This window comes from Stenella coeruleoalba (genome assembly GCF_951394435.1).
Source record: "Stenella coeruleoalba genome assembly, chromosome: 6".
In the NCBI taxonomy this organism is placed as follows: Eukaryota; Metazoa; Chordata; class Mammalia; order Artiodactyla; family Delphinidae; genus Stenella; species Stenella coeruleoalba.
In genome coordinates this window covers 76,571,096-76,594,088 of record NC_137151.1, presented here as the reverse complement: position 1 = coordinate 76,594,088, position 22,993 = coordinate 76,571,096, and the positions used below count along the sequence as shown (strand labels likewise).

Sequence of the window (22,993 nt, the reverse complement as noted above, 5' to 3'; positions counted from 1 at the left end):
AATAAAGTGAAATTGATGCACTTAAATATATATCATGTAATATAAAATACTTCCAGCTCGGAGTGCTGCTGGGAAGTTGTTAAATCTTATGTGTGAAAGGTTTTTACCATCACTGTTACACATTAACTGGGTATAGTTTAATATTAATAGTTCCTGAGAATTGTGGCTAACTGAGGTCTTTATTTCCTGTGTGTGGATTTTTGATTTGCAACAATTTGGTTGCTTTTCTGTGTAAAATGGTTGTGACTATATGCAAGACTATGACAAGGTTCTGGGCTCTTAATTTTGATGAACACCATGCCATTTCCATCATGCTGCACTCAAAACAGCACAGATGTGAGTCTGGGAGTGGCGTCCCCACTGCTCTCATGAGCCTTTGTTTGGAGAACACCCTGATTAACCCCCACCCTTCATGGTTCATTGACTCACTGATAGATCAAGTTTAAACTAGTACATATTAGCACATTTGTTACTAACGGAGGAACAGTTGGCCATTCTGTTTTACATTGCTTGTTCACTGCAAACTGGTGTGCTAAAAAGGTCTATACTCTAGAGTCTGAATTGAGAGGCTACCAAAAGACCGAGAACCAAGTCAGCTGCATATTAATGTTGAATCATATCTATAGTTTAATCTTGGATTATCTTTTGGGGGGATGCTTATACTATTGTAGAATTATGAATGAATGATAAAATCACTTTCAGATTCATTTTTTCAAAGAGTTCAGGGGATTTATGTGTCTCTATACAGCTTTCATATTAAACAGTTTGTCATAATTGGACGAGAGAAGAGCAAGGTTGTGACTGCCTGATGCTTCACATCATCTCATTCTAAAAATGTCTTCCTTAGAGTTCTTTGTAGCTAGTAATTTACATAAATCTTTACAGTGAACTATATTTCTATAGTACATGAGAATGTTTATTGTTTGGGCAAGAGATCTAGAATGCATGTCTATTTTCCCACAAATGAAATTAAAATGTCTCCTTTTTCTTTATTTATCAATCAATAAATAAATTTCATAAAACTTAGAGAACTTCCTCCTCTTTTTTACCTTCCTAACCTAGTTTTCAAAGTCTCCAAATTCTTTTCTTAACTGTTACAGTTCTTTTTGTGGAAGATAGGTTTATTAGATTATTTGACAGTCTCACCTGGTGAATTTTGCCTTGGTATAGATCATCTATACCATTTTTCTAGATTCCACATTTATGCATTTTTATACGATATTTGCTTTTCTCTTTCTGACTTACTTTACTCTGGATGACACTCTCTAGGTCCATCCACGTCTCTACAAATGACCCAATTTCATTTATTTTTATGGCTGAGTAGTATTCCATTGTATATATGTACCACATCTTCTTTATCCATTCCTCTGTTGAGACATTTAGGTTGCTTCCATGTCCTGGCTATTGTAAATAGTGCTGCTTTGAACATTGGGGTGCATGTGTTTTTTTTGAATTGTGGTTTTTGAATTGTGGCCAGGAGTGGGATTGCTGGATCATATGGTAGTTCTATTTTTAGTTTTTTAAGGAACCTTCATACTGTTTTCCTCAATGCAAATTGATAGTGTCTGTATCAATTTACATTCCACCACACATGTAGGAGAGTTCCCTTTTCTCCATGCCCTCTCCAGCTGTTATCGTTTGTAGACTTTTGATGACGGCCATTCTGACTGGTGTGAGGTGATAGATATCTCATTGTGATTTTAATTTGCATTTCTCTAATATTTAGTCATGTTGAGCATCTTTTCATGTGTTTGTTGGCCATCTGTATGTCATCATCTTTACACACTGGTACCATCCTGTTGGCTACCTGCTTCTTTGCGTTGTCCTTATTCATGTGAGATGATGGCACACAAGTGCCCTGATGGGGCTGAAGGGCAGCACTCCCAGTCCAAGCCTAAGATGGGACAACTGACGTTGTTTTTCAAAACCAACTAGTACCATGTGCAGTAAAGGCAGTTTCTTTCTGGCCCACTTTCTGATTTTTTAATAACTGATGATTTTTTTTTGGAGGGCAAACTAATTTACTTTAAATTCTGAGCAAAATGGTTAGTATTTATTTTCATTGTTCCTGTAAATTTAATTTAGAAAAGATTTCCCCAGCTCTTAAAAAATTCTTCTACTGGTCATAAATTTGTATATATAGGAAGTAAATATGAGTTAGTGATTGAATTATTTTTTAAAAGCTTAACTTGGCAGCAATAAGAGGTTGTTTGATTTTTCATGCTAAATGTTTCTTTCAAAGGATATAAATGTCTATTGCAAAACCTACTGTTGATAAATCTTTGGTTCTTTGTGAAGTATTTGCCTTAGTCTTTTTGTTTTACTTTAAGAATTAATGTAAGTGGTTATGTTTCTGGACTTATTTTATATCACAGCAATTTTAAAAGGAAGGCTTTTTGCTTAAATCTTGATCTCTTGTTTTCTTTAATGCAATTGTAATTACAATTTTATAATTTTTTCTTTAATTTTTGGTTTATTTTTAAAAAGAATACACACACACACACACACACACACACACACACACATATGGCTTCTATTGTGTGCCACATACTATTCTGGGGGCTAGTAATATAGCAGAGAGCAGAACCACAAAGTTTTTGACCTCAAGTAGCTTATGTTCTAGTGGTAGTGGAGTGTCTTAGTCTGTTTGGGATGGTATAACAAAGTACCATAGAAAGGGTGGCTTATAAATAACAGAAATTTACTTCTCACAGTCCTGGAAGCTTGAAGTCTGAGCTCAGGGTGCCAGCATGGTCAGGTTCTGGTGAGAGCCCTCTTCTTGTGTCTTCACATGGCAGAAAGAAAGCTAGAGCCCTCTGGGGTCTCCTTTATAAAAGCACTAATCCCATTCATAAGGGCTCAACCCTCATCACCTAATTACCTCCCAAAGGCCCAAACTCCTAATACCTCACATTGGGGGACTAGGATGTCAACATATAAATTTGGGGGCGGGACACAAGTATTTAATTCATAAGAAGAGGGAATTGAAAAAAATGTCAAATATATTTATGATGTGAAATGTACACAGGTGGTCAAGGAAGAGACTTCATGGGCTGTGAAGTGTTAGAAAAGAGCTGAAAGTAACAGGGAGCCATATGGATATGGAAATGTTCCAAGCAGAGGGAACAGTAAGTGCAAAAGCTTGAGCAAGAAAGCTTGTGCAGAGTAGAGTCAACGTGCAGAGTAAAGTCAACAGGGAGCCAAATAATTGGAATTGACGTCACAGAGGTGGCTGGGAATAGCCATGAAGGATCTTGCAAGATTTGTATGATTTTTTACTTTTATTCTGAGAAGAATGGGGGCTCATTGGGGAGTTTTAAGCAGAGGAGCGACATGGTCTGACTTACTTTCAAAATGGATATTCTGGCTGCCAAGTAGAGAGTAGATTTTGCGAGTGGGTGAGTGGGTGCAGCAGGAGACCAGTTAAGTGAAATTAGTATAATCCGGGCAAGAGATGGTGGCTTAAATCAGGGTAGGAGCGGGAGACATGGTATGAAGTGGTTGGTCTTTGCATTTGTTTTTGAAGATAGAAATGACTGGATTTACTGACTTAGTGGATACGGGGGATATTGAAAAAAAAATTCAAGGATGACATCAAGATATTTTTTACTCTATTATGAAAAATTATCAAACATCAAGGTGCCCATTATAATGTTTTTAGATTTTCTGTATTTCTGTTACCTAGATTCTATAGTTCTTAACATTCTTCCATAGTGACTTCAAACATTTTATTCTGTCAATGTGTTTTAAAGTAAATTATAAACATCATTATATTTTTCCCAGAAATATTTCAGTATGCATCTCTAAGAACAGAAATTTTACAAATAACAAAATATCATTATCCTATAAAATGAATGAACAATAGTTGTTTATTATGATCTAATACCTGGTCCACATTGAAATTTCCCCCCTGTTTTCCAGAATGTCTTTTATAGCTGATTTGTAACCATCAGTGTCCAGTCAATTAAATGCATTTAAACGACAACACTACAACAAGCTCTTCCTCATCTTTTATATCCTCTCGGACACTGACTTATGGAAGAGACTGGATTATTTGTCCTGTAGACATTTTAGTGTTCATAAGAAACATTTAGCCCATTTAAATATAGAGTATTGGTCCTTACTCCCAGAAATTTTGATTCAGTGGATCTGGTGTGGGCCTTTCTAATGAGCTGCTGCGTGATACTGGGGTGTCATTATGGAGACCACAGACTTTGAGCAGTACTGCTATGCCCCTATCTGATTGCTTCCTGTGGGCATCATTTAACTTGTTCTTCTATTCTCTGTATTTACTATAAACTGGATTTTCAATCTAAAGACTTAATCAGATTTATGTTATAAATTTTGGGCAAGGATACTTCATAAGTGTTATGGGTACTCATTTTTTTATCATCTCAGGTGGTACATAATGAATGTCTGACTTCCCTACTGTTAATGAGGCCAAGATGACTTCCCCAAGGCTAAGACTGATCCCTGAATCAAGGAGGTGAAAAAGCTTGATCCCTCCATTGCAATGTCTCTATTTGAAACTAGCGGATAATTTGTTGGGTGGTACTCAGGGACCGAGGGAATGTCTAGTCCTCAGTAAATATTTCATCTAACGGTTTTAACATGCATTGATTATCCTTGCCTGAACTGATTATTTAACTGGGGGTAGATCATGGAGATTTTCTAATTCAACCATTCTTCCTAAATGAGTGCTATTCTTCTTTTAAAAAATGATGTTGCTTCTGTAACTGGTACGGTTTGGTTAGCTAGGAGTATAGTGCATATTAGAAAGGCAGGGTAGATGCTTAAGTAGTTGTTCAAAGTAAAGTGAAGTTTCTGACTGGAGTGAGTGGAAGGATGAAGTTGTCATTTAGTGAGAAGCGGAAGATGGTGGGTAGACAGACCAGGTTTGGTGGGGAAAAGCAGAATTTCAGTTTTGAATATGTTAAATTTGAAATGTCTATTAAACATTTGTATTGATCAAAGTTCAGTTGATATAAAACATAAAATACTCTAGCTATTTTAAATAGAAAGCTGTTTTATACAGATAATATTATTAATGGGCTAGAGGAGAAGGTTCTAGGGCATCAAATGTGCTGGTGGCCTACAACTGTTGCTGATTGCTTTTTTCCCCGTCACCCCACATATATGGCCTCATGAAACATTTTCTCTAACCAGTTGCCTAAGGGAACTAAATGGGGCCTAGTTCAGAGACAGCTCTGCATGGTATAATAGAAGTGAGCTCCTGAAGCATTACAGCCCCACTCAAGGTGTTCCTAAAAGATAGTAGGGAAGGGAGATCCTTCTGGTAGTCAGAACTTCAAACAGTTGATACTAGTTGTTAAGGAGCGATGGCCACGGGGATTGATGTATCTCAATGCATGAACAGTGGCGAAGAGCTTGGCCAAATAGTTGGAAGTAAAAATTTGGAGGGTTGGTGGCAAAGATGTATAAAGCAAAAGTATATGGATGACTTTCACAGAATAAGAGCAGAATATGAGATTTGTGTTTATGTAAATGCTCACCAAAGAAAATTTATTCTCTAGAAATAACCAGGAAATAACCAGGTAGGTAAGATGCTCCATTCTATAGATGTTTGTCAGCATCTTTTCAGAGCAAACCCAGGGCTTGCACAATGAACATATAAACAAAGTGGCCTTAAAGCAGGAAGGAGAAAAATACAGGGATTTAGCAATAAGCACTTCTGCTCACCAAGGCTGATTTGACTACCACCATTGCTGAGTACTCTGCCTGCGAGCAGATCAGCCTTGAGCACTGGATACACCCCATATCCCAGGGCAACCAGTCCACCACTTGGTAGCAGGTTGATACATTGAATCCTCTCCTTTGTGAAAGGTCAGTGGCTTGGCCTCATTGCTATGAATGCTTACTTCTGGTATGGATTTGCATTTCCTGTCCACCATGTTTCTGCCAACACTACCATTGGTGGCCCTACTAAATGCCGTGTTCAGTGAATTTGCATCCTATACAATACTGCTTTTGATCAAGGGACTCATTCACATCAAAAATAGTGAAACAGTTGGCTGACAAGTATGGGATTCACTAGTCTTACCATTTTTCCTATTTTATAATATTGTCTTCCACCTGGGAGACTAAATCTTGTGATATTAAAGTAGTTTTTAGTTCCATAAACAGAATACATGGGTCTATGGACTAATGAATGAGTTAAGGTAGAAGTGTCATTTCTTATCTCCATCTTTTGTGACCCACTCATAATATTTTTGCTTCCGGCCTCTACAACTTTGAACTCTGCTGATTTAGAGCTTTTAGTTTAAAAGAATACTTTCATATAGGAACATGACAGTGGTTCAATTGAATTGGACTTTGAAAACTACCTGGCCACATTATTGAACCATATCACTGAACCAGCAAGTGAAAAATTAATAATGAAAGTTGCTCTGCTGGCAAAGGTGATCAGTTCTGATTATCAGGGGGAAATAGTGTTGCTACTACTACTCAATAGGAGGATGATATTTAGAACCCAGCAGGCAACCTGGGCTGCCTCTTAGGAGCAGGATGAAATGAATGAACACATTGTCCAGGAAAATAAAAATGGCCAAACTGACTCCAGAAGACATAGATAATGTTAAAGACCAGTTATCACCAAAGAAGCAGAAATTTTTGGTTACTCCTAAAAAAAGCACCAACTCTTATATTTTCACAGGGGTGTGCACCATACCTTTAAGGAACAGGAAAACTTCAATACTATTTAAATTATTCTGGAGCATAGGAAAATATGGAAAACTCCCAGATTTTATTTCTAGAGCTTGCATGAAATTAATACCAACATCTGACAATGAAGTCCAAAGAAGGAAAAGTATAGATTGATTTTACTTATGAGTGTCAAACAACCCTTAATAAAATAAGAATAGATGGCTGTGTTATCAACATGATAAATATATATCTCATTTTAAAGCCTATAATAGGAGAAACATGTGAGGGAGTCCCATTAAATTTTGAAACTGACAACAGTATCCTTCATCAGCACTGTTGGTCACATTCTTCTGGTGAAACCCACCAATGCAAGTAGACTAGAAAAGAACATGAATTTGTGTGACAGTTGGAAAGAGGAAATTACCATTATTTGAAGATGAAATAACTATTAGACTGGAAAATCCAAGAGAATAAGGGAAAATCTATGATGAACAATGAGAAAATTAAGTGCTAGGTGTAGAAATCTAATGGTTTTGATATATGGCATCAAGAGTCAGGAGATGGAGTTAGAAACATATTGACAGCAGCAGCAAAAAAAGGTGAAAAACCTAGACTTATTCAGCATTTATCTGAAAAATGTTTACCATGGTACTTAGGGACACAGGAGACTTAAAATGGAAAAGCATACCATGTTTCTGTAAAGAAAGACTGAATCTCATAAAAGTGTTAACAGCCCTTAAGATAATATATATTTAACATAATCCGAATAAAATACCAGGAGAATTTTTTCACACTAGACAAACTGATTTTAAGGATCATGTGTAAAAATAGACATGGAAATTCTTAAAAGTAGTAAGGAACTCTATCAGCTACTAAGTCATGTTATGAAACTATAATATTTAAGACATTATGATACTGGCATATGAATAAATCAATAGATCTCAGACTAGACACTCAAGAAGAGATTCAAATACATCCAGAAATTTAGTATATCTAAGGGTGGCATTTGAAATCTGTAGGAGAAAGACTGATTATGCCATGAGTTATGTTGGGACAGATAGATAGCCACCTGGAAAAAAGTAAAGTCAACTCCCAATTTTGTATCATCTATCAAAATAAATTTCAGATAGTATTAAATAAAATATGAAATTGAGACCATAAAATTATTAGAAAAATATAGGGGATTTTTTTTGTCACAAAGGGAGCTTTTAAATATGACACAAAACCCAGAAACCATAAAAGAAGTGATAAATTCAACCATAGGCACATAAAAATGAAAACGTTTGACATAGAGAAAACAGCATAAATAAAATTAAAAGCACTAAATGACACGCGGGGAAAAATATTTGTAACTCACACAAGTAAAAGGTTGATACTGTATGGAGCACTGCTACAATTAACATGACAAACAGTACAAAGAAAGAATTGGCTAATGATATAAACAGACAGTTCATGGAAAAATATAAGTAGCTCTTAAACATTTGCAAAGTTTCTCAGCCTCTCTCATAATAAGAGAAATGTAAATTGAAATTAGAGTGATATGCGGTTTTTCACCCCTCAGATTGTCAAAGATCAAAATTTTGAAAATTTACAAGGGTGTAAGAAAACACCCTTGTAAATTGGTAGTAAAAATAATAGGTAAACTGAGTACTTACTATGTGCCATGCACTTTTCTAAGTACTTTACACTTATTTAATCATCACAGTTTGTGAGAGGCACTCTTATTATCCCCATTTTACAGATGAGGAAACTGAAGAACAGAGAAGTTAAACAATAACCCAAAGTCACACAGTTGGCAAATGGAGGAGCCAGGATTTAAGATCAGTTACTTTTACTCTAGCATTTACTTTTTTTTTTCAGTCACAAGTCTAAATTTCTATGGCAAGTGATTTGGGAATGTGCACTCTAAATTGTACATACCCTTGGACCCAGTGTTTCTACTTCTAGAAGTTTGTCCTGCAGTTTTATGTAAATAGATGCAAAATGATGCTCATTGCAGCTGTATTTGCAGTAAAGGAAGATTGGAAACAACCTAAATACTCATCCCCAGGGAACTCGTTAATTAAATTGAGGTTCATCTGTAGGAAGAAAGCTAGGCAGCTTTAAATAAAGTAAGGTAGCACTCTATGTAGTGATATGGAATTATCTCCAAAATATTGTAAAAGGAAAAGCAAGGCACAGAATAGTGGGTTGGGATGCTACCATCTATGTAAAAAGTCACAGAACGTATACCTACATTTTTGTATATGCAGAGAATAATTCTTGACATGATGCCAGTGGTTGCCCCTCAGGAAGGGAACTAGATACCAGGGAATGAGCTGAATAATGAGATTTTTGAATTCTGTACAATGTGTGTATTTTAATTTGTACAGAAAATAATTGTGTATATGGTTCTCAGATATAGAGACGTTTGCATGTGGTCACGTGGTGAAGAGTGTAACCAAGTGCCATAGACAGACCTGGGTTCAGACTCCAACACTGGATGGTTACCAGATGGAAAGGGGCTTTGGAGCAACTGTAGTTCCGGGCAACTTTGCTTCTTCCCTAACTTGGATATTGACCAGAGGGAAGACAGAATCCATAGAGCTTTTTGTGCTTGGGGTAAAACTCCACTCATCACTGCCCCACTCTCCAATCCCAACTGCTGCACACAATTTTTAGCTCTTTACACACACTGTGTTGCTGCCTGAGGCCCTTCATCACCTAGACTCTCATCCCTCTAAGGCCCTCTCTGTGTACCGCCTAACCTGACACCATCCCCTACTCTCCTCAACTCCAGACACCATTTTATTTTTGCCCTGTGGAACGAACGATTCATCATTAGCGAAATCTATATTGTCAACCACTTTTCCAAATATCCCCCTTTTGCTTTAGTAGAGAGACACAGCTCTTCCAGGAGCTTATAGCGTCCCCTGCAGTCCTCTCCTTTCATACAACTGGTGCTGGAGGTGCTGTTGATGTCTTGAAGTCTTCTTGCGTCTCACTGATATTTGGGGACCATTTTCTCAGCGTACTCTCTTAAAAATCCTCAGCATTGAAGCTCAGTCCGTCAGACACCACCTGCTAGCATTACTTGCTGTCCTGTACAGCCTGCTGCATCCTTCTGCCAGTCCTTGAAGACTCTAGCTCCTGCCTCACTGTCACTCGCTCCAATACTACTGCTGTCATAATTTTATGTGGTTTTTTTGTACATTTCTCTCAGTTTTTACCTCTTCTCCTTCAGAGATCTTGACAGGTATTTCACTTTCCCCATTTTCTCCCATAATCATATTTCCAGTACAGTAGTTCTCCAAGTGTGGCCCCCTGGACCAACATCATCAGCGTCACCTGGGAATTAGTTATAAATATAAATTCTCAGACCCCACCACAGACTAGTGAGTCCAGAACTCTGGGGCTGGGGCCCAGAAATCTCTGTTTTAAGAAGCTCCTTTTTGTGATTCTGATGAATGTGGAAGTTCATCAGATCTTGTTATTGTCACTAGCAATAACTCTCTGTCTCAATTTTAATCATCCTACCCCCCATGTGGCTACTTCCTTCTGTCTTCCTAGCTCACCAGATCAACTCTCCCAACCCCTATAATCCTTCAGCCCCACTGAGACCACAATTTACTGTTTTTGCCGCTTTTCACTAGTCCTTAGCCCTCTTATGTCCTTACTTTCCCCTTTTTCAGCCACACATGTGACTACTCTTTGTTCTCTTTCATATACCATATCAAAATAGGAAACAAATCTTATCCATTCTCCCTTCGAAATATATCTAAATATATTCAAAATACATTCGAAAGTTGCTAAGAAAGTAAATCTTAGAAGTTCTCATCACAAGAAAAAAATTTTTTTGTAACTCTGTGGTGACAGATGGTAACTAGAATTATTGTGGTGATTATTTCCCAATGGATACAGATGTTGAATCATTATATTGTACACCCAAAACTAGTATAATGTGTATGTCAATTATACTTCCATGAGGAGATATATCTAGAATCTGACTTTTCTTATAATGTCCACTTCAACCACTGTATCTAAGCACACAGTGTTAGACTGTTGCCAGTGTTCTTTGCTTTGTTAGTCCTTACCCTAACCGTGTCTACTTTCCATATGGCAGCTGAAGTGATCCTTTTAACACCTAAGGCTATGTTGCTGTAAACACTGCTCAAAATTCTCCATGCTTCTTCTCTCACTCAGAACCAAAGCTAAAATCCTTGTAAATGCCTACAAAGCTCTGGGTGATCTGACCTTCCCTGGCCAGCAAGTCATTTCTTCTACCTTTGCCCTTCTTCTCTCCCACAACTGAGCTTCACTTTTTTTTTTTTAACATCTTTATTGGAGTATAATCGCTTTGTATACACCATAAACTATATGGTGTGTTAGTTTCTGCTTTATAACAAAGTGAATCAGCTATACATATATCCCCATATCTCTTGCATCTCCCTCCCTCCCACCCTCCCTATCCCGCCCCTCTAGGTGGTCACAAAGCACCGAACTGATCTCCCTGTGCTATGCAGAAGCTTCCCACTAGCTGTTTTACATTTGGTAGTGTATATATGTCCATGTAAAATATGTCTGTTTTACATTTGGTAGTGTATATATGTCCATGCCACTCTTTCATTTTGTCCCAGCTTACCCTTCCCCCTCCCTGTGTCCTCAAGTCCATTCTCTAGTAGGTCTGCGTCTTTATTCCTGTCCTGCCCCTAGGTTCTTCATGACTTTTTTTTTTTTTTAGATTCCATATATATGTATTAGCATACAGTATTTGTTTTTCTCTTTCTGAATTACTTCACTCTGTATGACAGACTCTATGTCCATCTACCTCACTACAAATAACTCAATTTCGTTTCTTTTTATGGCTGAGTAATATTCCATTGTATATATGTGCCACATCTTCTTTATCCATTCATCTGTCGATGGACACTTAGGTTGCTTCCATGTCCTGGCTATTGTAAATAGAGGTGCAATGAACATTGTGGTACATGACTCTTTTGAATTATGGTTTTCTCAGGGTATATGCCCAGTAGTGGGATGGCTGGGTCGTATGGTAGTTCTATTTTTAGTTTTTTAAGGAACCTTCATACTGTTCTCCATAGTGGCTGTATCAACTTACATTCCCACCAACAGTGCAAGAGAGTTCCCTTTCTTCATACCCTCTCCAGCATTTATTGTTTGTAGATTTTTTGATGATGGCCATTCTGACTGGTGTGAGATGATATCTCATTGTAGTTTTGATTTGCATTTCTCTAATGATTAATGATGTTGAGCATTCTTTCATGTGTTTGTTGGCAATCTGTATATCTTCTTTGGAGAAATGTCTATTTAGGTCTTCTGCCCATTTTTGGATTGGGTTGTTTGTGTTTTTTTTTGTTTGTTATTGAGCTGCATGAGCTGCTTGTAAATTTTGGACATTAATCCTTTGTCAGTTGCTTCATTTGCAAATATTTTCTCCCATTCTGAGGGTTGTCTTTTCGTCTTGTTTATGGTTTCCTTTGCTGTGCAAAAGCTTTTAAGTCTCATTAGGTCCTGAGCTTCACTTTTATCCTTAGAACTTTGTACCACTTAGCATGCTCTGAATTCTCTTGTTTATTTCTGTCTCCTACCATTGGAATGGAAGCTTCATGAGGACAGAGGCTTTCCTTGTTCACTGATAGAACCTCAGCTTCTAGAGCCCTGCCTGGCAAATAACAGGCATGTAGTTATTTGTGAATAAATGAATGGCTGTTATTGTTATCTAGATGACCTAAAGCTAACACTGCCCTTTTATTCACTCATCAAGTATTTGATCATCTATTATGTGCCCTGCACTAAGGAAATAGAATGTGGAGAAAAACCCAGAGAGTTTCCAGTCTAATATGGAAGAATAATTAATAAATAGATATAAAATAACAGCAGTGTAAGAATCAAGATTGGGAAGTATATGGACTTGTGAGAACAAATGATAAGGGGGAAATGACCTAGCTGAAGTCACAAAGCCAAGGAAGCCATGGTAGGCTTTCCCTAGAAACAATGACTGATGTGAGATCAAGACAAAGAGAAGAGGGGGTTAATTGGGCAAAGTGGCTATGGTGGCAGCGGGTGTAGGTGGGCAGCTAGTGGGGAGAGCAGGTGCAAGGACCCTGTGGTAGAGGGAACAAAGGAGTTCAAGAAACTGAATGGAATAGGAGGAGGCTTGAGGAGGGAGCATGGAAGGAGAGAAGGATGGGGATTTGTTAGTTATGTCTCTTTATTCCACTTAATTAAGAAAATTTTAAAAATCTGACTTTATTCGGTAGAGGTCTCCATCGTGATCTCTAAATTGATTTCAAATTGCTACCTAATTCATATATACTTAGGCTCTATCTTCATAGTCATCATATTAGATGCATCTAAAAGAAAAAGAGAAATGAGGAAATGAATACGTGCTCTGGTAAAGAAAAAAAAAATTGGCTTTGTTGACTTGTATTTAAAAACCCCTTGATTGACCAGAATGTCTAAGGAATGGGACTTTCTGATTAATTTAGTTTTCATTGCTGTTGTTGTTAACTGAGGCTTAAAAATAAAATTATTTTGCTTAAATCCTTTTAGAAAGTCTTTAAAAATAATTTCAGCCCCTTTCCTGCCATTTTAAGAAGATTGTGTCACAAAGATTGGGTGGGACGTATAGCGTGCACTTTTAAACATATGTTTAAGGTCTACAAGCCTTCGACTGCAATGTGCTTATCCTCACTAACCCCGAATGACTGTTTCTCATTTCCACAAACGTCTGTTCCTCCACAGTCATGATATAAGAAAAGGGGGAAATAAAAGTTGGTTTGTATGACAGCATTTGGGGACTGCAATTTGGTGGCTAGACACCTTCCTTACTGGGTCTGTCCCTGCTGGAGAAATGAGGATATTCCAACAAATTTACCAGGTAAGGGAAACCTAAACAGATCTTTTGTCTGGACTCTGGAGTTTAGAACAAATTTCTGGTCCTTTTCGTGTTTTAATAAAAGTGAGCCCTAGATTAATCTGCTTCGTCCTTCCTGGTTGAAGGACACAAATGCTGTCCTTCGTGGCAGTTTTTTTTTTTTTTTTGCGGTACGCGGGCCTCTCACTGTTGTGGCCTCTCCCGTTGAGGAGCACAGGCTCCGGACGCGCAGGCTCAGCGGCCATGGCTCACGGGCCCAGCCGCTCCGCGGCACGTGGGATCTTTGCGGACCAGGGCACGAACCCGTGTCCCCTGCATCGGCAGGTGGGCTCTCAACCACTGCGCCCCCTTCATGGCAGTTTTGTTTTGACCTGATCCAGAGTCACATACTGCGTTTAGTTGTCACTCTTCAGTCTCCTTTAATCTGGTCTCCTTTAATCTCCTCAGTTTTTCTTTGTCTTTCGTGGCCTTGACATTTTTGAAAAGTTTAAGGCAGGTAATTTGAGAATGCCGCTCAACTTGGGTTTGTCTGAGTGTTTCATCTTGTTAGGTCCACATTATGTATGCACTTGGGGCAGGACTCCCACAGAAGTTGTGTGTCCTTAGTGCTGTGTATCTCGTACATGAGGCACATGTGTCAGTTTGTATCACTCAGTTTGTGTCAATTTGAGTTAACAACACTCAGAGTGTTGTTTACTTTGATCACCTGACTGAGGACGTGTCTGCCCGACTTCCCTACTGTAAATATTCCGTTTTACTTTCTGTAAATAGAGTAATAGGGAAGGACAGAGTTTAAGAATAAGTAAGTATTTTGTTCCCCAACTGACTGTCACCGATGGTTTTAGCATCCATTGCTGATTCTTGCCTAAATCCATCATTATTATGATGGTTGAAAATAGTGATTTTCTAACTCTGTAATTTTCCCGTATTTATTAATTGTTACTCTAAGATGAAGTTTTTCCTTTTCCTCCTTTATTTATATGTGTATTTAGTGTTGGTTTGACTCCCGGAATTGGGTTTTTTAAAAAGTCACTGTAGTATGTATGATATGTTACTGTCTTAATTCCATTTTGTGTTGTCCCAGGTTTGGCCAGTGGGAGTCCTGAGACATTGAGTCCTTTATCAGAGTTTTCTGTATAAATGATATAAAAAATCGATATTAGAGGTACAGAGAGTAACACGGGGAGCAAGAAGCCAGAGAGGTGACTTCTGCTGGTCAGGAAGGGCTTCAGTGAGGAAGTGGTATTTGAGGTGAGCTTTGAAAAAGTGGTCAGATTTTTACAGGATTGGAGATGAGGCAGAGTGGAAACGGTGAACTGTCTGAACAGAGGAAGGCCTAGCAGCTGGTATTCAGCAATTAATACAGTGGGTCTGGATCGTGAAGGGGAAGTGGAAATGGAACAGAAAACCCTCTGCACTTAGTTTGCTTCGAGCATCTTCTGTGCTGGTCTCACTGCTTGGTATTTCCTCCCTGACTCTACCCCTGCTGTTTCGCTAAGGGGAGGATGAAGTGTGAGGCAGGAGGGAATTGCAAGTAGTGAAAACAGCATGAGCCCAGTCCCGCTCAAATGCTCCCTTCTCTGGGAAGCCTTTTCTGGATCCCTAATAAGAATTAACCACCCTCCTCTCATCCACTCCCAGGGCACTTTGTGCCTTCGTGTTAACAAATCTGTTCTGTCTTGTACTGGTTCTGTTTGTGGATACGTCTTCCCCCTGTAAAGCATGAACACATGTTAATCACTTTCCACCTCTTCCCAGTTCTCAGTGCAAATGCTCAACAAGTATTTCTTGAATATGTGTGAGAGAGAGGAGGATAGGTTGGAGTTGTTTGGGGGAGGCTCTGGATGTCATTTTCAGGGGTCAGGCTTGCCCCACAGGCAGTGATGAGCCCTGGTGCTTTGGACCAGTGCAGGGCTGCTGGGAGCTGTGATGTCTGAGGATATGGTGGAAGGGGGTGCTGCAAGGTACCCGTGAGTGGTCCTGGAGAACGCCGAGCCAGAGTGAGACAGCCAGGAAGGGCAGAGGCGTGGAAGCAAATAGTTATCACCTCACGAATCTGGGCACTCATTTGAATGTAGGAATTGAAAGAAAAACAAGGAATTGAGGTTGCAAGACTGGGTGATTAGGAGACTGGCAGAAGTCTCTCACCAAAATGGGATCCCAGGGCCAAGTACAGAAGAGGTAAGGAGTTCAGCATCGTCCCGTCTGGTCCTCAGCCAAGATACTCCCTGAATTCAAACAATATGTGTTGTTGAAAAATTTTTATTATTTCAAATATGGTAAGAAATAAAATATTGTCTCTACTTGAGGCACAAAAACTGACGTGGGTGTAATGGACATTTTTCTTTTGGCTTTAGTAACGGTTTCATTAAAAATGGATGCTAGTAACTGCTTTTCTAACTTTGAAGCATGGCCCCGTGAGAAGAGCTTACCGTGAAAGAAATAGTCGTCAGCTTTCTTCTGGCTCCTCTGTCCTCTCCTGCCCCTTCCTAACAACGGAAAATTTGCTTTGCACCTGCTCCAACTGGGCTCTAAGTGCTAAGCATCTTGCAAGCCCAGAAAATTGTAGTATCAAATCTCAGCCCCAACTGTGAGGCAGCACTATATTCCCGAACCCCCGCTGAGAGGCGTTGCTTTCCCAATTCCCCAGGGAAGAGTTCTTTCTCCCTTGGCCCCTTTTCAGGCTTGAACTCCGACCTAAACCCTCTTTTTAGCTTCCAGCGTGCATTGCTCTGGGTGCTGGCCCTGACCTGGCCTTGCATCCTCCACTCCACTCTGGGCTCATCAGCAGGTCAGCCCTGGGTAGCCCTGGGGTTACCGGAATGCCCAATTCCAATAATGAGCACATTTATCCAAGGAGAGGAAGTGGACTTTCTAATCTGTGATAGTCCATTGCTTTTTTCCCCAGAAACAAATGCTAAAGGAACATCGGATATATTATCGGTGATTTGGTAAATATACTTAATCATTGCCTAATATTCATGAAGTCGCTTTCATTCACACCTTCCTTCATAAATTAAATGCTTTGTTATAACTCATGACTTATTTAAGAGGGATATTCTTATTTCACTGCTAGGAACTGTGAAATGTTTTAAAATAATGCCATATTCAGGAAAACTCTTGGAAGAATTTCAAATAAAAATAGCAAACAGTAATTAAATAGGTGTATAACATTCTAACTGGCCTTAGTGTATGGTTTTAAAGGGAAAGAAAAAAAATGCCGACAGAGACTATAATTTTTGTCTTTATATTTTCCTCTTAGGTTTTTCAGACAGACCAAAGTCATTAAAAATAGTCCTTAACCCTCAAAGCCACAAAAAAGAAGCTACTCAGGTCTATTATGAGAAGGTTGAACCACTGTTGAAGATTGCGGGAATAAAGACGGATGTAACAGGTAAGTATTTTCAGAATATAATTTCACCTCTAAAAAAAATCATACTTGAGGAAGCAAAATAACCTTGAGTTTGCTCTTGAGTCCAATTTAGGAAGCTACTTGTAATATCTAAAGCTTGTTTTTGTGCTTCGATAACTTACTGCAGCCAGCTCCAGGATTATAATTCAATTATTTTGTTTTCTTTTAATTGTGTTATTTTTATTAGAATATCAGTATTTTCTCTTTCAACCTTTTTTCAGACTTTAAAAATTATTAGGTGTCATTTTTAAAGGGGCTGCACACGTTTTGATGCCTTCATTGAGATGTTGGCTATTTAAACATTATCTCTGCAGTTCAGCAGCAATTGATTTTTGTTCACTTAAATGTTTGATGTCTTTCCATGGAATCCTTCATTAGGTGGTTTTTGTTCTGACTCTGACCCCTGCTGGTTAGGTCAAAACTAAGCACTTAACTGCTGATTTTAGATGAATTTAGAGAAGCCAGAAGCTTAAATTCATTGTCTAAAATAAGAAGGGTGCTTAGGTTTGTGCCCACGAAGACAGAAATTTGCTAATGCTAAAGTTCATATAAAGAAGATTAGTAAAATTCTTTTCAGCTTTTAAAATTTGGTGACCAGATTCCTTTGTTTCCTTGAGACTCTTATTTTTCCCACGGGGGTGGGGTGAGGAGGGTTGACGTTATTGTGAATCACACCCTCAGTTCTTCTGGTTTTATTTCTGTGTAGCTTCATTAACACACAGTGTAAATTTGTAGTAAATTTTAATTGATGAAGAATATTGCATAATAAGCCTACTCAGGATACAAGGCCAGAATGTACTTGGAATCTCCCAGTCCCGGTCATAAGTTCCTAGGGAAGGGATTCAGAGTGACCTGGCTTTGCTCTGCTGTCACCAGGGGAGATGGGTCTCACAACGTAAATAAGGTTTATAAACCTACATCTCATGACTTGATGGATGGGGTAGAAGGAAATTCCTTTAAACAAAAAAAGCAGCAACAATAATCTTTTGGAGAAGGTCATCCACCCCAAAAGGCATCTACTACAATGAAGGTTGGAGAGAAACTACCATGAAAAACTCAAGAGGAGTTTCTGAATTAAAATAAAATTGTAGTGAAGGAGTTAATCTTTCATCTTTGTGGCTTTTGTCTTACTTGGAGGTGATTTATAAGAAAAACAATTCAGATCTATTGTTGCTTTCCCTGAAGATTTTCAAGGCTTGGAAGAAGGAAAAGTTTGAAGTTCATATTAGGATGAGCCAATTAAAAGTTGAACAAACTTATTGGTGAACACAATAGTATGTAATTGTTGTTTCGTTGATTTAGTATCCAAAACAGTTTTACATGGATATTACGACATATCATTCAGTTCAAGAAACTCTTGTTGAATGCTTTGTGTTAAACACTATGCACCATGCAAGATGGATAAGTTCTACTACCTGCTCTTGAGTGACCGTTAATTTATTAGGGATTAAAATAGATATTTAAAGTAGATATAATTGGGATATACATAAAGGAATTATGGTGTCTCAGGGGTCTTATTTATTTTGATCAGAAGACCCAAGAAAAGAATTTGAACTGGACAGTTTTAGAAAGTCAGAGAAGGCAAATAATGGTTGACTGTTATAATAAATATACATATTTACTATATATATATAGCAGGAAAGAAAAGTGAGAGAAGGCAGGCACGCTAGCAGCACATACAAGTGGGTGTGGCTGTGTGTGCTGTACCCATAGTGTTTTGGTAGTTGTTTCATAACGTTGGCTTTATCTTAAATATGGTCCTTCCCATCATCGTAAAATGGTGCCAGTGAATTCAGTTCTTCTTTATTCAAATCTAGTGAGATGGGGAGAGGTGTGTATATGCAAGAGATTCAACATGTTTTAATCCTGAACAAGGATTAAAAATTTTTTCCTATCAGTTTGACTGTCCTAATGTAGTACATATACCCCACCTGGAGCACTTACTGTCTTAAGCATCAAGACCCTTCCCATGGGATGAGGGTGGGACCCCCTTCTCCTAAAGGCTGAGGACACCTGAACTGAAGTTGGGAAGGCTCCCAACAAAGTGCACAGGAGGAAGTCTGAGTCCAGATTAAGGATGAATCTTTATGCTACACTCAGGAGTTTCTTCATCATGCATTGATTCGGAGGTGGTGTACATTTTTTATCATAGTGTTGTAATCTAGTTTGGCAAAGATGATTATGTCATCAGAATAAATATCGGAAGAGAAGAGGGAGAGATTGGAGGAAAGGAAACCGGCCTATGAGGCCTGAATTAAAGTAGAGGAGATGATAGGAATGTGCTTTCCTTCTTAAAACAAGTGTATTGGGGAGAAAAATGTTATGTTCTAGGACTTTTTTCCCCTGAATTTTAGATGTTTTTGCTTATTATGTTTAGTTTAAGATAAAATTAGAATATTACATAAATGCAAATATAGAATTTATTTATATATTTGTGCAGCATGGCTAATTATTAGCTGCCTAACACTCCTCCTACAGGCAAAATTATAAAATTGCATCTTTTGCTTATAAAACCATTTTGATATGTATATTGGCTAAATATTTATATTAAAAATGTCTCCTGTTTCATGTGAAGGACTGAATAAACATTTGGGTATCTGAAAAGTTTTAGAATCTTCCTGCTTATCTCACAGTATAGTTTTATAATTTGAATAAGGTAGTATATTTAAAACTACCTTGTGTACTGTAAAGTACTATAAAAATATGGTCATAATGCAGTTGATTTGTTTCATAAATTATGTAACAGTAAGATTCAACTCAAACTTTGCAAAAGTATTTTCTATGAAAGAGTAAAGCAGAAAGAGTACATATTTTCTGCATGTCCAGTGTGACCATTGTTTTAACATATCTTCTGTGCACTGCCAAGTCCAAATGGAATATGAATTATGTAAGAAATTCTGTATGATGATGAATTCATTAAGAGATAGTGCTGTATAAATGAGGCATGATGTAAAAATTATAGCTAGATGAATACATTATAATTTTTCTATACATTAAAAAAATGAATAGCAAAACCCCCCACAAAAGAATCTGGTTAAAAAGTGCACAGATAACCTGAGTAGACATTTTTCCAAATAAGATATGCCTATAGCCAACTGGTACATAAACAGGTGCTCAGCATCACTAATCATCAGGGAAATGCAAATCAAATCACAAGGAGGTATCACCTCACACCTGTCAGAATGGGTATTTTCAGGGCTTCCCTGGTGGCGCGGTGGTTGAGAGTCCGCCTGCCGATGAAGGGGACATGGGTTCGTGCCCCGGTCTGGGAAGATCCCACGTGCCGCGGAGCGGCTGGGCCCGTGAGCCATGGCCGCTGAGCCTGCACGTCCGGAGCCTGTGCTCTGCAACGGGAGAGGCCACAACAGTGAGAGGCCTGCATACAGAAGAAAAAAAAAGAAGAATGGGTATTTTCAAAAAGACCAGAAATAACAAGTGTCGGTGAGGATGTGGAGAAAAGGGAACCCTCGTGCATTGTTGGTGGGAATGTAAATTGGTGCAGTCACTATGGAGGCCCGTCAAAAAATTAAAAATAGAACTACCATATGATCCAGCAATTCCACACTTCTGGGTATTTATCCGAAGGAAACAAAAACACTAACTCAAAACAGATATCTGTGCCCCATATTGATTGCAGCATTATTTACAACAGCCAAGACGTGGAATCAACCTAAGTGTCCGTCAGTTGATGAATGGATACAGAAGATGTGGTGTGTGTGTGTGTGTGTGTGTGTGTGTATACATATATATATATATTTGCATGCCATACCACAGAGTACTCTTCAGCTATGAAAAGGAAGGAAATCCTGCCATCTGGGACAACATAAATGGACCTTGAGGACATTATGCTATGTGAAATGAGTCAGAGAAAGACAAATGTCCTATGATCTCACTTATATGTGGAATATTATTAAAAAATTCCCCCAAAGAAACCAGAACATGTCGATTCAGAGAACAGATTTCCAGAGGTTGGGGGACAGGGTGTCAGAAGAACTGGAAGAACCTAAAAAAAAAGAGTTATTTATTCCTAATAACTTGATATGTGAATCAAATGGCATATGATACCATTTCTTTCTCTTCCTCTCAGAGCAGACTTTCGGAATTACACTATTAAAGGTGTGAGAGGAATTTTGGACATCATAGATTCATACGATAATTCATAGAACGATAAAGTGAAAGAGTGAAGGCAGCAGAGAAATTAAACTGGAAAGAACTTTGGAGGCCATCTAGTTCATTTTCCCTCATGTGGTGGAGTGCAGTCACGTGACACTCTTGGTGGAAGAACACCCAGCCTCGGCCTGGGCACCCTGTGATGGAGTCAGTGTGTGCCGTTACTGGACAATACTGATGGATATTCTCAACTGGAGTTCAGGGTCATATTAGAAAAGAGCACCTCCTTTGTGCTAACTTACAAAAAGGTGCTCTTTCTTCTGGGCTGATGTAGCCCAAGGTCACCTCGCATGCTGAATAGGAGTACTGGCTGGATTGCAAACCTACCTGACCCTTTGCCAAATGCCTTTGTGCAAGACATAAACTGCAAGAACTTGTGAGCTGACGTTTGCCACCTTGTGACTTTCAGTGTTGATGTTATCTTTAGTAGTGATACAAAATAAATGAAATACGTGTCTTCCATGAGCTTTGAGGTATTTGAAAACATTTCATGTCTGCCCGTGATCTCTCTTGTTCAAGACAGGCAATTCCACCTCCTTCAGTCAATCTTGGTAGTAACAAAGCTGCTAGACCTTATCACGCTGATTATCATTATCGTGGTCAAAGACACTTCTCTGAACGTAGCCTTGATCTCTGCCAGCTCAGGGCCCATGGGAGTGCCTAGTCACCAGATAATTTTACCTCCTTTCTGACCCTGGGCAGAGTTGTCAAAAGAGTGGGGTTTATTTTCACTTTTTTTTCCTCCTTCTAGAACCATGTGTTTAACTTTTGACACTTTTACCAAATCTTCTCTTTGAATTCTTTCCCTTTGGCTCTTTATGTCTCTACTTGAAGCCCTCCATTCCCTGGAGATGCCTCTAATGGTTCCTGATCTCACGGAGCAGGAGGCTAGGTAACCTGATAAAACTGTTACAAAAGATGCTAGTACGCTGAGGCATTACTCACTTCCAGTTTTACCTACATTTTAATAAAAATCTGGATCGTAAATGTTCCATGAATCAGATCCAGCTAGAGAGGGAGAGAATTATGGGTGAAAAGTTCTTTTTATTATCCCTAGGATAATTGTGTATATATATGACCAATCCCATTTCTAATAATAGGATCTCAGGGAGTTGGAACTTTATCCCTGGGGACAATGAATAGTAATCAGTGGTGTTTATGTAGGGAAGAGATGTGGTTAAACATGTGCTTGAGAAAGGTCATTCTAGCTAGAGTGGGATAAATGTTAGAGGGAAACTGGAGGAGAGGCTGATGTAGTTTGCATATTAAAGATGGTGGTGACTAGGTTTAGGGCCTTGGCTTGAGGAATGTTGGATGCAGCCACATAAACTAAAAGACAGAAACCACTGGCTTTGGGTATGGAGGGGTTTTGGAGAGTAAAAGAAAGGGATACTCTAGAAAGAAGACATTTTCTTATCCTGGGTAGTGGGGAGTGGATGATGGAACACACAAAAGAATAGTGTAACTGAAAGGCAGTATATTTGAAGGTGGAAATGACGGATTCTATTTTGAACTTATGAAGTTTGAAGTACCTAAGGGACAGGAAAGAAAATGACATCTCAGTACCTTATCCCATCATAGAATTTTATCACCAGACTAAGAAATGTTTCCTTACATTCAAATCAGAACTCATCTGATTTGACTTCAGCCTGTTTCCTCAACATTCAGTATCAACCTCAAGACATTTCCTCAGAAAGACAATATTGGAGGAAGGTAGTAATATTTAAACTGAAGGTTGGTGTGCATGGGGGATCCCAGCACAGTGAGAACTGTGTGTTCAAAGAGTTGTAAATGATAAAAACTCCAAATTTCCTATGTAAGAGGCGTGTCAGTCTCATTGGCAAAGGAAAGTAGTTGAAAGAAGAGGCCAG

The 22,993-nt window shown here is 38.6% G+C and overlaps 1 protein-coding gene across 1 annotated transcript in view; it reads left to right on the top strand.

Moving 5' to 3' along the window:
* CERKL (CERK like autophagy regulator) overlaps nt 1-22,993 on the top strand; it is a 147,211-nt gene that overhangs the window by 95,253 nt on the left and 28,965 nt on the right. The window contains exon 3 of the mRNA XM_079924121.1: nt 16,803-16,934. Coding sequence (XP_079780247.1) covers nt 16,803-16,934 — 132 coding nt within the window. The remainder of the gene's footprint in view (nt 1-16,802; nt 16,935-22,993) is intronic.